Source organism: Poromitra crassiceps, assembly GCF_964638095.1.
Source record: "Poromitra crassiceps genome assembly, chromosome: 29".
NCBI classification, from domain to species: Eukaryota; Metazoa; Chordata; class Actinopteri; order Beryciformes; family Melamphaidae; genus Poromitra; species Poromitra crassiceps.
The window spans coordinates 3093102-3110813 of NC_139641.1; the positions used below are offsets into that span (position 1 = coordinate 3093102).

Sequence of the window (17712 nt, forward strand, 5' to 3'; positions counted from 1 at the left end):
CATTTTTTGTCAAGTCAAAGTAAAGCCCGTCTTTCCTCGCTCCATCCCTTCAGTATCATGCATCTCTGTGCAGCTTATGCAATAGTTTCTGCTCATTTCCTCGTCACCTCGCTATAAGTGACACTTTTTTTTTATTTTAGCCTGGGTTCAGCCAGCTCACAGGAAGCTATTTTAACAGGAAATAGTCATTGTGGTCGTGGGGTAAAGTTAAGATATTTGTTATAGTTCTAATTGTTGTGCGACACAAACTACCTGGCATTGTAAATCTGCATTTCATTTGAAATCTATGCATCCATGCATTCAAAAAGAAATATTAAATCATAAATGAATCAATTTATTTCGAGTTGCCATGTCATTTGCACAATCAAGACTTATGTTCAAGTTGCACATGCTCATAATGACGTTTTTGCACACTATGCTAAAACTGACTTTTCGTAAAAGCATATGTGGTAACCTCACAGTAAGTGAGGTGTTGAACCTTGACTACGCCACCTTCAGTTTCACTGAGCAGAAGGAGCTCAACACCAAGAATGTATTCAAAAACACCATTAACTGACTGGTTCTTAAAAGTCACCCAGACTGAGGCATTAATCAAGTTTAGCCAAAGATCTACAGTTAATTTAATACAATAAATGTTCAGGGTACAATTATTTATATATATATATATATATATATATATATATATATATATATATATATATATATATATATATATATATACACTGTATGTTAAAATGTTAAATTGCTCAGACAGGTTGGTATGCTATCTTCCTCTGGCCAACCGTTAGCACAGCGTCCGCCCGGGTGCTCGAAGTGCCTGAGTGCACGCCCGCACTCCGCTACAGCAGCGGTGCGCCTGTGAGAGTAGAGAGAAAAGAAAAACCACAGCACCGCAAGACAGCATGCAAGAACAAATCACGCTTTAAAACTGAACGGGGAACATGCAGTCCCCTGACCACTATAAACCATGTGCACACTTGTTCCTTATCACTACACCACCTGTGTCTTTTCCGAAAGATCGGCAGTGATTCAGCTGTCCTGACCGAAGGTGGAAGCTCGTTCCACCATTGAGGTGCCAGGGACGAGAAGAGTCGAGATCGGGATGAGCGACTTTTGAGCCCCCGTAGCGACGGAGGGGCGAGGCGACCTGCACTGGTGGAGGAGCGAAGGGAGCGCTGAGAGGTTTAAAACCTGACCATGGATTGCAGGTACAGGGGAGCTGACTGGTGTACTGCCCTGTAAGCCAGTACCAGTGTCTTGAATTTGATGCGGGCCGAGATGGGAAGCCAGTGGAGCTCCTGGAAGAGGGGAGTAACATGAGAGAATTTGGGTTGGTTGAATACCAGACGGGCTGCAGCGTTCTGAATGAGCTGAAGTGGTCGGATGTCGGTGGCAGGTAGGCCGGCCAGGAGCACGTTGCAGTAGTCCAGGCGGGAGGAGACAAGAGACTGGACCAGGAGTTGAGTCGCTTCTCTTGTGAGAAAGGGACAGATCACTATGTAGCGGGAAAAACCATAATATCAGCCGTCTGTCCCAGAGTCATATTAGTCATCAAGCTGATAGACTCTGGGTGTCCATGTTGCTTCAGGACCTACACACCAGGACGCTGAAGAGGTCTGGGAAGATCATGGCCCCTCCCACAGGTCATATACACTCTTTGAGGCTCTCCCCCTATAGGCAGCAGACTGAGGTCTGGCAGTACCAGAACCTCTCGTCACAGGGACAGCCTCTACCCAACTGCCATCCGCCTCTTCCAACAAGACCCGAAAGCCCCTACAGATAAGGGCTGTGATAACGTCCACTGTCCGGATCATATGTCACTTTAAAGGACTTTATATTTTGCACTTTATAATTTGTGATTGTTTTTCTGTATTGCTTCATCTTTACTATTGATGTACAAATTATTACACTGACTGGCAGTTACTCCTTTATGGAGATTTAGCATAATACAATAATATTAGAAATGCAATATCTGATAAGAAGAATGTAATATTAGTCTAAAGTGTTAATACATCAGTTAAAAAACATTTTCAATGTGTATAAAATAATCACATCATAATGTAATGTTATTGCATCATCTGGCAAATTATTACGTTTTATAAGAAAAAAAAACCCATTTAGAGGGACATTGTATAACATTTTGTCAACAAAACAAACAATGCACTCATCCATTTGTCTATTTTTTTTATTTCGAAACAGAACATTATATCAAAATTAAAATGAACAACGTACTTCAGCCATTCCAGACAGAGAAACATGCGAGTGGCCAAAGGTCAGTCGTGGCCAATGCTACTGCAGCTACAAAGTGAGAGAAAGAGACTTCATATTACACCTTGACATACTGTATGGTTCTCTTTCATGTCCACTGACCAATACATTGATCAATACATTGATCAATACATTGATCAATATTGCCACAAACCCAGAAACACAGGTCACTTTATAGCTGAGGAATCACATGTGAGTCATTCTAACATGCACAAGAAACAGTCTATCATTGACAGTCAGAGGAGAGGCACAGGCAGTATAATGTAAGCATGGAGCTGAGGCCAACAAAGTCAAAAGCTGACAGTCTATTTATCCCTTATATTTCTTTATCAATAGTGGCATGGGATGAACTCCTTTGCTGACTGTCCACAACATCATCATGTGACTCTGTGACTATTAGTGAAGTCTAGTTATATAGCCCTAATTCACAAGCATGTCTCAGAGGGCTTTACGGAGAATATGTCTAGCTAAGTCTAGCTAAGCACCATCAATAAACAGGATTGAACAGTCAGTCCTATATTAGAGAGAGTGAGAGAAAGAGGGGGAGACTGGGGGGAGAGAACAGGGGTTGGGGAGAGAGAACAGAACAAACTGGGGCTGGGCAATACAAAATCAATATCAGGATAATCACAGGTTTTAGGACTTAAGGTTTAGGCTTGACTCCCAGACACAGAGCGAGCTCGTTCTTCTGGATCTTCCCGTCGTTGTTGACATCACAGTGGCCCAGCAGGACGGCACGCAGCTTGTCTAGCTCTGGACCCGTGATACTGGGCTGGAGGGAGAGAGAGAGAGAGAGACCTGTGATACTGGGCTGGAGGGAGAGAGAGAGAGAGAGAGGTGATACTGGGCTGGAGGGAGGGAGAGAGAGAGAGAGGTGATACTGGGCTGGAGGGAGAGAGAGAGAGGTTATACTGGGCTGGAGGGGGAGAGAGAGAGAGAGGTGATACTGGGCTGGAGGGAGAGAGAGAGAGGTTATACTGGGCTGGAGGGGGAGAGAGAGAGAGAGGTGATACTGGGCTGGAGGGAGAGAGAGAGAGGTGATACTGGGCTGGAGGGAGAGAGAGAGAGAGAGGTGATACTGAGCTGGAGGGAGAGAGAGAGGTGATACTGGGCTGGAGAGAGAGAGGTGATACTGGGCTGGAGGGAGAGAGAGAGAGAGGTGATACTGGGCTGGAGGGAGAGAGAGAGAGAGAGAGGTGATACTGGGCTGGAGGGAGAGAGAGAGAGAGAGAGGTGATACTGAGCTGGAGGGAGAGAGAGAGGTGATACTGGGCTGGAGAGAGAGAGGTGATACTGGGCTGGAGGGAGAGAGAGAGAGGTGATACTGAGCTGGAGGGAGAGAGAGAGAGGTGATACTGGGCTGGAGAGAGAGAGAGAGAGAGAGAGGTGATACTGGGCTGGAGAGAGAGAGGTGATACTGGGCTGGAGAGAGAGAGGTGATACTGGGCTGGAGGGAGAGAGAGAGAGAGAGAGGTGATACTGGGCTGGAGGGAGAGAGAGAGAGAGAGAGAGAGGTGATACTGGGCTGGAGTTTTTTTCTCTGAATTGTTCTTTTATTGGTTGGAAATAGTTATTGTTTTCTCTGCACCTCCAAAAGTACTATAGTTTTGGATGTTTTTATAGTTATCGGTGAAATGAATAGCAGCAGAGTCTCTCACCCTGACCAGCTCCATCATGTCTTTGACGAAGCCGTCCACCTCAGGACCTTCCAAGGCTCCCGTCTTACTCTGCACAGACAGACAGGGAGACAGACATCTTACTCTGCACAGACAGACAGGAAGACAGACATCTTACTCTGCACAGACAGACAGGGAGACAGACATCTTACTCTGCACAGACAGACAGGAAGACAGACATCTTACTCTGCACAGGCAGACAGGAAGACAGACATCTTACTCTGCACAGACAGACAGGAAGACAGTCTTACTCTGCACAGACAGACAGGAAGACAGACATCTTACTCTGCACAGACAGACAGGAAGTCATGCCAGCCTGCTCGCCACAATAAAATGTACAGGTATATATATCTGCCATGCACGGATACGTAGAATCAACGTTTCTGAACAAAATGTTTCTACATACGTATATCAATGTTATGCACGTCATGACGTGTACTCGATCCATGACATTTTGTTCATCCTACTTACCGTAATAATAATCAAAGCTAATGAAAGCTCAATATATATATATATATTTTTTTAGAGATACTGCATCACAGCATTACGTTTTCTAAAGTGTTTTGCGAAGTCATGAGGTCTTCAGGTGTTTGAGGGGATTTTTTACCTTTTGTTTTGATCAATTCTCGAGTCGTCAAAATGGTTCAATCTTGCATCAAATCAACAAAATGGTATCAACCCCAGCATTTAATATCACGTCATTATATAGACTTGTTGTTGTTGTTGTTATTATCCTAAGCCGAAAATACCCTCTGTCATCATTCTTACATAAAATCCTGGAGGACATGTTCATCCTTAGTGAACAGTTAGCTTTGATATTATGAGAATCTGTTCTTAATTGACCTGCCTGATTAAATCAATAAAACAAACACGATAATAATAATAATAATAATAATAATAATAATAATAATAATAATAATAATACAAACGATCAAATAACCCCATGCCTCCCAGTGCAGCACTTACAACGTCGTAATGGGCAAAGATCTTCTCAAAGTCTCTCTTCCTCTCTACTTTACTGGAGGCCTGTAGAAGAGGAGGGGATGGGGACAGGAGAGGAGAGGAGAGAAGAGGAGGAGGGGAGGAGAGAAATGAGATGAAAACAGCAGAGGAGACCTTATTTAAAGGTTGGTCAACCGCAAAAGGTTTATAAACTGAACAACGTGAACAATACGCTCATACACTCACGTCCATCTGAAACTGGAGCAGGAAATTCTCTTGTAGAGACAGGATTCTAAACAAGAAACAACACTGTGATGTACAGTAGCTCTACTACAATGACATGATCACAGACATTTAGCTGGAGAAAAACATCCGTTTTGCTCAGTCGAGATGTATTTGTCTCCTGTTGGTGGCAGTTTGCTACAGTACTGTATAGTATTAAACACTGTCAAATTAAAGAAGTGGCAGAGGATGAATGACCTTAACCCTAAAACCCGCTGTTTTTGTTTGCAGTTCTTTGAAAGTTGTGGAAGTATTATACACCACAATTATGATTGTGATGCCCGAACCAGCTCAACTGCTTCCTTTCTACGCGAAGGAGCAGCGGCTCTACTCTCGAGTCCCTCACAGATGACTGAGCTTCTCACCTTGTCCATAAGGGATGCCAGCAGCCACCCTCCTGAGAAAACTCATTTCGGCCACTTGTATCCACGATCTTGTTCTTTCGGTCATGACCCATCCTTCATTAACATAGGTGAGGGTAGGAACAAAGATTGACTGGTAGATCAGGAGCTTTTCCTTCTGGCTCAGCTCTCTTTTCGTCAAAACGATGTAAAGCGAACGCAATACCGCTCCCGCTGCTCCGATTCTCTGGCCCATCTCCTGCTCCATTGTCCCCTCACTCGAGAACAAGACCCCCGAGATACTTGAACTGGTCCACATCGTCCACAAAAAGCAGAGATGCAATCCTCAGCCCACCGAACTGCAACGCCTCTCCCCCACGACTATATGCCTCGAAATCCTGCTCATGAATATTACAAACAGGATAGGGGAACCACCATCTCGGTCTGCCACTCCTTTGGCACTGCCCCAGACCTCCACGCAACGTTGATGAGACGTGTCATCATGACCTTCAACACCCAGAGCCTTCAACATCTCTGGACAGATCTCCTCAAGCCGCGTGGCTGTGGAGTCGTGTGACTACCTCAGTGACTTCCTTCAGGGAAATTGCTGTTGATCCCTGATCATCCTCCAGCTCCGTCTCATCACAGAGGATGGGTTAGTCTGGTTCAGGAGTTCCACTGCCCGATTACCTCCTCATTTGTGTCCAGTGTCCCATCCTTGCTATATACAGCTTGGAATGTTTCCCAGTTTCCCCCTCCTGAGGTGGCGGATGGTTTTCCAGAAGTGCTTTGGTGCCGAACGGAAGTCCTTCTCCATGGCTTCTCAGAATTTTAACATCAATAAATCATTAATTTTGAGGCATTAGTATAATTACCATAATTAATCTTTTGGAAATGCCCATGGAAAAATCACTATCCTCTTCAGTAAAGTGAAAGAGTAAACAAACACATGGCAATGCCAAGAAGGGGGACAATTAGGACCTTTAAATCAATACTGAATTTGAATTGAACGGCACTGTTGAATATTTAATGTACGTTGACTGACTTATTCGTCTGCCTTATCTGTCACATATTTGCCTAATTTTACTCACTCTTTACACTCGCTCAATGTAATTCTCCAAGGAAGAAGATTCTACCCATTTATACTTATGTCTACCGGTAATACGTACTGTTTTCTTGGTCTGATAGGTGCATATGTTGCATGTGACATTCTGTAAACTATAGCATTTATGATTAGATGTGGTTCATTGTGTCTGACAGCACAGCAGGGCGTGTCTGTGTGCCGGCGCTTGTGTGGCTATTCATAGCTTTCAAGGGGCGTTACGTGCTCCCGGGAACGCCCACCTGACGGTAAAAAAAAAAACTTGTTCATTCCGCTGCCCACCGAGTCGACTAGTTTCTCACGCTGTTTGTTCAGCCAAAATGCAGATTACCTGTTGTGCTATCGGTTGCACTAACCGACGAGGAGACACGCCTGGCTTGTGCTTTTACAGAATCCTGTCGGAGAAAGAAAACTCAGAAAGGAGGAGGTTGTGGATTTGTGCGATTAGACGTGGTTCAGTCGCTGGGGAGGGCAAATGGCTTTTTTTTCTACCATCAAAGTACACACGTCTTTGCGGCCAACATTTCATCAAAGGTAAGCTCAAGTAACGTTAACGGGGTATTTTAATCATTATTGTAACGTTACTTGAGCTTACCTTTGATGAAATGTTGGCCGCAAAGACGTGTGTACTTTGATGGTAGAAAAAAAGCCATTTGCCCTCCCCAGCGACTGAACCACGTCTAATCGCACAAATCCACAACCTCCTCCTTTCTGAGTTTTCTTTCTCCGACGGGATTCTGTAAAAGCACAAGCCAGGCGTGTCTCCTCGTCGGTTAGTGCAACCGATAGCACAACAGGTATCCGGCATTTTGGCTGAACAAACAGCGTGAGAAACTAGTCGACTCGGCGGCGGTGGAATGAACAAGTTTTTTTTTTTACCGTCAGGTGGGCGTTCCCGGCAGCACGTAACGCCCCTTGAAAGCTATGAATAGGAGGAGAGTGTGTCAGGATGAGATGCTCAGCCCGCCGCCCGCCGTTTTCATCTTGGCCCACCTGACCCTCTGCTGGCCCGCCCATACTAATGAATCCTGCACCTTTTTATAGTTTTGTTTGAATTGAAGGAATGAATTGCAGGCCGTTTTAAAAATACCTCGCCAAGTCGTTCAAATCCAAACGGCCGTCCTTGGTTTTGTCAAAGATTTTCATCTGCAAGAAAAAGAGGGGTGTATTGAAAAGAGTGAAAAGAACTGCAGACAATGTGAATCTCTCTCTCTTTCTCTTTCTCTATTAAAGTTGTTTTATCGTGCATTGTAAAGCGTCTTTGAGCACTAGGAAAAGCGATATATAAATCTGATGTATTATTATTATTATTATTATTATTATTATTACTACTCTTGATTGCAGTTGAGTGTCATCCTTTCCTCACGCCACCTGCGACCATAGGCGCCGATTCTGTGGGTGCTCCGGGGCCCAAGCACCCACGGAAAGAGCCAAGCACCAACGGGGGAATGGGGGTTGTGAGAGAGAGAGAGAATGTATAATGTGCCTGTGGCTGGGCGGGGTCAAGTAAGTTTACATTGATTTGATAGCAAACTCCACCCGCCCCGGGTCGCAAAACAAGTTTATCAAAAGTCATAGCTTTGTTAGCTTGAATCTGATTGCGTTTTGAAGTCCACCTGTTGTATGGCCGAACACGCACTAGAGGCACTAGAAGCTCTCTCAGCTTCCCCCCCCCCCTCTCTCTCAAATGTTATAGGCTGGTGGTGACACTTGTAAATCTTGAGGGAACCCTCAATGATTCTTCAAGATTAAGGTTTGAATTAAATTAGCTTTCATTTTTATTAAAACTGTCCCGACTCCATTGATGTTATACCAGTATAAAAAGAACAAGGAGTCCATGTTTTGAAACGGTAGGCTATATTACTCCAACGTACAGCAAGTTATTTCAGCAAACAGATAGCGTAGTAGTGGTAGAATAGCCATCTGGTAAATTGTAGATCCTGAGTTCAAATCCCACTTGGGGCAGTATTATATTTTTTGAAAATGTAGCATAAATTGTTAATCTGGACATAATTATAGCTTTATGTATAAAGCTGCTGAATATACACTGTGTACCTAGCGCAGAATAACTGAACATGCCCATTCATGGTAACGGTCATACTTTGACGTCAGCTTGACGTTCCCTCGTACACGTCTAAATCATCCGCAAACCGGCTGTGATTTGGCCACGTCCTGGACGTCACTGAAAGCCGGTCACAAAGTTATGACAGAATGATTGTCTAATCTGACATGGTGACATTATGAAAGACAAAAAATATTTTGAAGTCTGATCCAGGCATAAGGTGTGTGTGTGTGTGTGTGTGTGTGTGTGTGTGGTTTTATAGAACGTCGTGTAGAGCCGTGTTCCTACCATGGCGTCAGTGTACTCCTCCAGCTTGTCCGGCGATACCTCTTTCTGCTGCAGGCCGAACAGGTCCTTCAGGAAGGCCTGGGAGAAGAGACAGCAGAGCCTGATGTGAACGTCTGACACATTATTGTTACACAGAAGGTCACGGTTGGAGTAGATGGTGTGATGTGTGGACCCAGATGCAGACACAAGTGAAGCAGCAGGCAAGGTTAGGTTCCAGGAGCAAAAGAAGACTTTCATTGAAACTAATCACAAAATAACAAAAACCACTAGCTCAGCTAGAGAACTACAGGAGGTAACATAGAATAGACAATGACTCGACAGGACCTTTCTCTACAGCGGCGATCCTCAAAGTCCGGACGCCGTCCTATCCGGACCGAGCCCTATAACCTACAAATCATTGAGAATTGTCATTTTCACGGAGCATTTCGATTTTAACCGGCACGTGCTTTTCTAGTCTTTACGGTAATACTGGTTTATCTGCCAGGAAGCTCCCAGACCAATGAATGCGCTGTAAATCATCGCACGTGATGCTACTCGGCCAATCAAATAAGCGAATCGTTTCTCCCTGTCGTTTCCTAGTGCTGCTGTGAGAGTGACACACGGACGGAGGGGATGCGAGACATAGAAGTCATTTCACATGGTGTGCTCAAAAGAAACCACTCTTACATGTCCATTCATTGTTCTTACGGGCAGATCAAAACCAGTATGTCTCGGTTTAAGTGCGATGCGATCCTGACCTGTCTATGGAAGCGCCACACATGAGCAAACACACGTACACACACACACACCAGCGCACACTCACACATTCACTGCCCAACGGCATGAGAAGTTTGCATTGGGAACGCTCGACAGACGGACAGACAGACAGACAGACAGACAGACACAGACAGACAGAGAGACAGAGGGGGCAGACAGATAGATAGATATATGGATGATAGATAGGTAGATAGATAGATAGATAGATAGATAGATAGATAGATAGATAGATAGATAGATAGATAGCTCACTTGTCTAAAGAGAAAAGGTGGAGCTGGAGGGTTGTTGGCTTGATTTAACAGTCAGTTGTATACAGACATTGTACCATTAGGGCTACTTCAGTCATTGAGTTCAATGGCACTGAATCATTGCTTAAGGACATTTTCTCAAACTGGACCTCTTTGAATTTTAATTGAGCGCCCCTGCTCTACAGTAAAACATAAAGCAGCTGATGTAACCGTGCGTCTTTACGCACAGCCACAGCCAGTTCTCATAATATCTTGATAAGAGCATCAACCACTAACATAGAATTCACAAGCAAAGCACGGTCACCTGATCACCAAACTAACAGTTGACTGACTCTGCTAGGAGAGCGCAGAGCCAGTGTTTCCCATACATAAAGGAATTTGTGGCGGGCCGCCACAATAATATTTTGACCGCCACAATAAGATGTTGACCAAAAAATATATATATATATATTTTTTTTTTACAGTGCACCTGAACGCAACATGCAAGATATCCGCTGAATAAGTGTCCAATAAATGTTCATGTCATTCTGGCCAATACTTCTGTTATAGCATTTCAGTCTGGAATATGGAATATCTTTCAATAATCTATGATTTAGCTGCTAAATTGTCAAATACCGCCATCTGCTCGCTACCCAGGCACTTATGTATGTACTTAACCTAACTAACTTAACCTAACTAACTATCCGGTGTGCACAACATTGTCAGCCTAAACTCCGGCTGACACCCCAAAAACCTACAATCCGCTACAGAAAAATGTACCGTATATTGTTTGTTTATTAACTGGCCCCTCGCCTTCTATCATTTCACGAAAGTGGCAAAGCAAGTTGAGTATCCCTGACCTATGGGGAGAAATTTAGTTTGTCATTGTAAACCCACAGCACAGTAATGATGACATGTTCTTCATAGATCTAGCCTTTTAATTTTGCTCTTAAGCTTTCTCAAAGTACACCAAATTCATGCATTTTACTTTAAAATGTTAAAAAAAATCTCGTGGGGGACCATGCCCCCACGATGCCCCGAATTTGTGGGGCATGGTCCCCCACAAATTCTCAAAATCCTGTGGGAAACACTGGCAGAGCTGATATGTGGTTTGTTTACATGGTATTCTCTGTGCTGTCATTGACTGTCAGTGTGCGCGCTTGAATGCTGTCTGCCTTGGTTTTCGGGAGGAAGTGTCGTGTTGCGTGTGGTCTCGCGTGACGGGACGGGGCGTAAAATAGGATTAAAATTATTAATTTCTTTAAACTTAAGACCCATTATTAGCCACTTACTGAAGTCAAAATATTGTCAGAATATGAACATAACCATAACAAAAATTTTATTACACTTTTTTAAACGATTTATTTTATTTTTATTTGTAAAACGTGCAATACGTCCAGCATCCACCAGAGCACCCTCAGCACCCCCACTTCCCACGGCCATGAATGGTGGTGAACGGAGAGAGACGTGACTCTTTTTGATCCTGTTTGAATTGTGCCATGGGATAGACATAATGTTTGTCAATGTAAAAGATAACTTTGCAAGTCAAGAAAGTCGCAGTTTGTGGCAAACTGTGGCACTATAAGTTCAAATAAATCAGGAAGACTACGCACAACCAATCGTGTAAGTGATGTCTCTCCCGCCAGTCCATGTTGTTGATGTTGTGACATATATTGTGCGACACGCAGAGATGGGCAGTATTTTAAATACATGTATTTAAAATACGTATTTCAAATACATTTGTGTATTTTGTAATTTGTATTTGGCTGGACCGAGAAAAATAAGATGTAATTTGTATCAAGATACTTTCAGACCTTGTATTTTGTGTATTTTAAATACATAAAATACTTTTTTCTTTAATTTTGTTATTTGATTCTCAAATTGACACATTCTTACCATTGACACAGGTTTAAACTGTGGAGGAAAGAAATGTGACATGTCACTTCTACTATAGAAACACAGCATCAGGCAGCCTACACAGTATGTAGGCTAATGGAGAGAGTTCCTGGAAACAGGCGAGTTGAATTCACAGTTGAAGACTTGTAACATTACTCACATTGGGTTGCAAACAGGAAAGAACGTGAAGTTTCTTCTTTCTTAACATTTTCACAACACAACCGACTTCTGCTTATCTTATCTTCCTCTCCGCCTTACCACTTCTCTGAACTGGGGATAAGGTATGCTTTGAACAAACTCAACGACAAATCAGAGGCAGAGTAGGTCTTGAGTCAGACTTCACATCACTTCTTCGTCTAAAATAGTATGAAGCCTTGTGTTGGTGGAAATTCCCCCAGAGATAAATTGCTAATATAAATTGATGATTAGATATTGCATGCACTGGCCTATCTGCAAATGAAACGGTTTACTGCATATTCAAACCAGTGTATCATATTAGAAAGACACAACTAATTATCTTCTTAATTAAAATTGGCAAAGTGGGTGGCAGTGTGTGTGGCAGCAGTGTGGGTCATGATTGTGATGTCATCAGTGATGTCACTCGATCAATTGTGATGTCATCAGTGATGTCACTCGAGCCACTGATTGCTCAACTGTGATGTCACTCAGGCAGTTGTGATGTCATCAGTGATGTCACTCAAGCAACTCTGATGTAGTATGAGCCGATGGCGCACATTTGCACGATGGCACCAAGGTGGGTGGGCGGTGTCTGTCTGTCTGTCAGTCATGATTTTGGGAGCCCGTGGAGCCGGCGATTTCCATAACTGCAGCCATGGCGCATCATCTCCAGGGATACTGTTATGATGTCAGATATTTAGGGCTAACATGGTCAAAGTTCCAAAGCTTGAGGTTAACATGTAGAAATGCTGCCTGTAAGTCAAAAGCCCTCACAGAAGGTGATTAACAGCTGAAGTGACGGAGAAATTAGCTGTGCTGAAAAACAGCTAAAACTGAAATGAAAGAACTGTAATGTGTTAGAGGGTACACAATAGGGTTGTGCGATGTCACCTAAATAACCATCGCGATGGTTCCACAGTGAAACATCGCGATGGACGTTGGCATCGTCGTTGACGGGGGGGTGGGGTTAATTAATGATTTATGAAGTCCATGCGGTGCCGTTTGGCTGCACCACTGCAATGTACGTTCACGTTTACAACAGGACAGCTGAGCTCTACATGTCATGAGAGACCAGCGGGCTTGGATAGGCTACTACTACACAGAGCCAGGCAATTCAAACAGTAGGCTATCACTACCAGCAATGTTGAAAGGCGCAAAACAATCAAACGTTAACGTTACAGATCGTGACCAACAACGTGTGTGTGTTTAATTTAACTAGCTGGCAGAAAAGGGGCAGAATTAGTGGTGGCTAACGTTAGATTTGTGTGGGTTACCTTAAGGAGGGATAGAAACACAGCATCAGGCAGCCTACACAGTATGTAATGGAGAGAGTTCCTGGAAACAGGCGAGTTGAATTCACAGTTGAAGACTTGTAACATTACTCACATTGGGTTGCAAACAGGAAAGAACGTGAAGTTTCTTCTTTCTTAACATTTTCACAACACAACCGACTTCTGCTCATCTTATCTTCCTCTCCGCCTTACCACTTCTCTGAACTGGGGATAAGGTACGCTTTGCCGCTTGTTTAATGCCGCCTGTGCGTCCCCCGTGTGTCGTGGTTGAGTGGAGTTAGCCTTTTTTATTATTAAATCTGCCAAATTTTTGATTCAAACAGATAATCACGATGGTCCGATGTAGAAGTGTCAGAGGTCGATGGGGATCGGCCCATCGACGATGGTCGATGCCATCGTCCATGGTGCTGCCAACCCTAGTATACAAAGGAGAATACTGTCACAGAGGACTAAGACATGATTTACCATCTAAGGAAACCAGAAAATTTCACATTTGATAAGCTGGAATCAGAGAATTAGGACATTTTCTTTACAGAAATGGCTCAAAATGATGAACAGATGATCAAAATAGGCAATTAATGTAATATTTAGCAATGAATTGATGGATTGACTAATTGTTGCAGCTCTTTATCAGTTTTTATAAAATATATTTTTATGTATTTTCAAAATACAAAATACGTATTTGTATCTCAAATACATTTTTCAGACGAGTATTTTGTATTTGTATTGTGATACATTTTTTGAGCAAGTATTTGTAATTTGTATCAAAATACTTTATGATGTATTTTCGCCCATCTCTGGCGACACGAGAGATGTAGTCGATTGACAAAACTAAAACTTACGTTTCAGTTTCTGGACAAACTACGACTTTTTGACATGCAGAGTTATCTTTTAAATTGACAAAATTGACATGTCTACCCCGTGGCACAATTCAAACGGGATCAAAAAGAGTCACATCTCTCTCTGTTCACAACCATTCATATTTTTTCAGATGCTGGTATGCTGAGAGAGGCAGGAAGTGGCATTCACTTTGGCTCCCTATATAGAGTAGACCAATAGTTGCGAAACTGGGGTACGCATATACACCTAGGGGTACGTGGAGGTACTACAGGGGGTACATCAGAGAAAGAGGAAAATGGAAACATTTAAGAATGAATCATGAAAATAAATGAAACGTTAAAATAAATCTGCTCAGGAGGCACTAATTGGAACTCTTTCACACAATTTCTTATTTTGTAATGTTATATTCTTCAAAAGGTGCTATAGTTTTCTCTTGCAGCTTTCTAAGCAAAATGTTGTAGTCCGGTAAAGTGGAAACTTGGATTCAGAAATCAGGGAAATAGAGACACTGCATGAAATAGGCCACGCCCATCACGGGGGAAAAGCTCCGTTCATTTCCACACACCAGCGTCATTTTCCTTGAATGAAACATAGCTAAAAGCTGTTGTGTGGTGGGGCTGTGCAGACAACAAATGTAAAAAATCGCCAGTTAAAGTTTTTTTGTACTCCTGAGCAAAACAAGGAAGCCATTGAGAATTGGCGAGACGAAAAATGTGGATCTAGCTGTCAAGAAGTAAGTTGGAGTGTTCATCTTCCGTATATACGATCTTTTGGTGCCAACACGCAACCATGCACGTGACATAGGAGAACGCCAGGATTGGACGGGAGTTTGTGTTTTCCCCCGTCTTGGGCGTGGCTTCTGAATGATGACGCGTTACGCAATGTGTCTCTATGGAGCAATGATGCCAAAGAAGTTGGGGAACCACTGGAGTATAGTCGAGTAGACCATGACAAACTGGTAGGCAGACTGGAAAAATGGTGTGTGTGCATGTGCATGCTTGTGCTTAGAAGCTTACCTTGAGCTCCTGAGCTGATATGTAGCCACTGCAGTCAATATCGTACTTCCTCCATATCTATAGGGGGGCGACAAAGGGCAACGATCAGTGAGTGTCGCCTGTTTACCTGCAATGCATTCAAATGACTTCAATCTATAAAGTCACAGTGAAATTAAGGTAAATCATGAGTGACAAGAAAACATTTGACTTGGACCCCCCCAAAAAAGGGAGGGGGAAATACGCTTTTTTTTGTTCACTTCCATCAGTGGATCAGGGAGTGGGGGCGGGACATGGTTGATTGACTCATTAAGAAAAGTTGCACAGAGACAACATTCTTTCCTTAATCTATATTATTTGTTCTCTTACTTTTCATTGAGATTTCATCTCATCTCATCATAAAAGAGGGTAAACTCATGCATACCTTTTCAATAAGATCTGGCATAGCCTAAAGCGTGAGGGCTCACCTTCATGAAGTCCACGCTGTTGTCCAGAGGAGCTTCTCTACGGAACACTAACAGGAAGTTCTCATCTGCAGGAAGGATCATGTTGGCCAACTGGAACACAGAGAGAACATAGTGAATTTATAATGATGTAGACCCAGAGGTAACTTAGCAGAGGTAAGGTTGAGTGATACATTTTGACCTTGGAGGGAATCCTGCTGTTTGGATCAGAAGGATTGCATGAAGGCAAAAGGCACATTGTTTGTTCACATTTGTAAAGAATGGGTAAATGTTTGAGTGTGTGCAAGAATAATCTCAAGACAGATTCTCGATTTGCATGAAAATCTGTCAGCATGGTCGAAGAAAATCCTGATAATCACTCCTAATTAATTTATTCATTCATTCATCCATTTAACTCGGAAATACGTTGAGACTAGGGGTGGGGGAAAAAAATCGATTCACCTAAGTATCGCGATTTTTAATGCCACGATTTTTTGAATCGATCTTTTATTCCAGAATCGATAATCGCAAAAAAAAAAAAAAAAAAAAAAAAAAAATTTGGGTGCTTGTAATCAGGCCACTCACTGAACAGCAGGCCAGGCGCCGCCTACTGGTTTACTAGTGGTTTTATTACTTTATTAGTTAGTCTGAAGTAATAATTACACTTCAGGGTTAAAGTGGGTGCATCTCATTGTAAAATTGGACTTCAAACGGCCCAAATCTGGCTTCAAACGGCCCAAATTGGTCTTCAAACGGCCCAAATTTCACGCGCGTCGGCCCATATCGGCCTGGCCTGCTTGGTATCTAATGCCCGGCCTGAATTATGATCCCAGTCCGCTCCTGTTTTTAACTATATCGCCCAGCCCTACTCATGATATATAATATACAGTCTCTAGTGTATGATTCAACTTTTCCCATGTTCTAATCTAGTGTAAAAAAGCAAACAAACTGAAAAAAGAAAAGAAAAAAATAAACAAAAATCGCAATAAATCGTAATATCGAATCGCAATAATCGTAGAATCGCAATACTTAAGAATCGCAATATAAATCGAATCGGCACCCAAGAATCGTGATAGTATCGAATCGGGAGATAAGTGAATCGCCACAGCCCTAGTTGAGACCTCATTTACAATATAGCTGAGTATAAGACTTAAACAAAAACATCGACAAAGGATCGTAGACACCAAGAACCATAATAGGAATCAGTCAAGCTGGAAGTGAGATAAGAACAACTTTTATCTTTTATTATCTTTTAACTTTATGATGCAAACTTTGGACTGTTTGGTATGTTATTCCATGTAACAAAGGTGAGAAGAACTGGATTTTCCAAGTTCATTAATCTCTCCAGACAGACTTTCGACTCAATCAAAAATCTGTCGGCAAGCTGCGTGAAAAGCTGTGTACCAGCGCTCGCAGGGTGCAGGCTCGCAGGGTGCAGGCTCGCAGGGTGCAGGCTCGCATGCTGCGCTTTACCCGATCAAAACGAAGTGAACGTGACCGCTGTGTAGTCAAAACTTAGCATTTTCAACGTGTAGCAAGTTGCTACTAGCAACGAGCTAGAGTTGTTATTGTTGTTTCATAGCGACGGAGGGATTTGAGAGCGACACGCAGGGAGGGGAAACGAAATCGATAAATACAAGTTAGTTGTAGTTGGAGCCTATAGTCACATGGGCCAAACCCCAAAATTGCACATATCGGTACCACTCAAGTGGGCAAATTCTAATCATGATTTTTGTACAGGTATATATCCATAGACGATATTTTAGTATGATAGCCTTTGCAGAATGGTAGCTTTGTCACAGCTATCAGCTCATGAAGTTAGCCAGCCCCAATAAAAAGCATAATGTGAAATTAATGAATGTGGGAAAAAAAAAAAAGAAAAAAAAACTTAATAGGGTCTTCTCCCTCTCCCTCATGGATGAATGAATGAATGTGTGAGTGAAAGGGTCGTTTTACAATAGCTATTCAGAATTGATTGTGGACGGATATACCACCTCGTGCACGAGAACATCCATCTGCTGGTCAGTGAATCGTGCTCTCATTCTGCTGGCCATGTTGTCTGTCTTTCTCTCTCCCTCTCTCTCTCATCTCTCTCTCTCTGCTCCAGCGGCTAACGCTGGCTTTTAAA

At 42.9% G+C, this 17712-nt stretch overlaps 1 protein-coding gene across 1 annotated transcript in view; it reads right to left on the minus strand.

Moving 5' to 3' along the window:
* Nucleotides 1-2176: 2176 nt before the first annotated feature.
* Nucleotides 2177-17712, minus strand: part of scgn (secretagogin, EF-hand calcium binding protein) — a 28869-nt gene continuing 13333 nt past the window's right edge. Inside the window, exons 4-11 of the mRNA XM_083662762.1 lie at nt 15609-15698; nt 15166-15222; nt 8962-9039; nt 7702-7757; nt 5133-5178; nt 4911-4970; nt 3927-3995; nt 2177-3040 (exon numbers count right to left, since the gene is read on the minus strand). Coding sequence (XP_083518888.1) covers nt 2912-3040; nt 3927-3995; nt 4911-4970; nt 5133-5178; nt 7702-7757; nt 8962-9039; nt 15166-15222; nt 15609-15698 — 585 coding nt within the window. The 3' untranslated portion in view covers nt 2177-2911. The remainder of the gene's footprint in view (nt 3041-3926; nt 3996-4910; nt 4971-5132; nt 5179-7701; nt 7758-8961; nt 9040-15165; nt 15223-15608; nt 15699-17712) is intronic.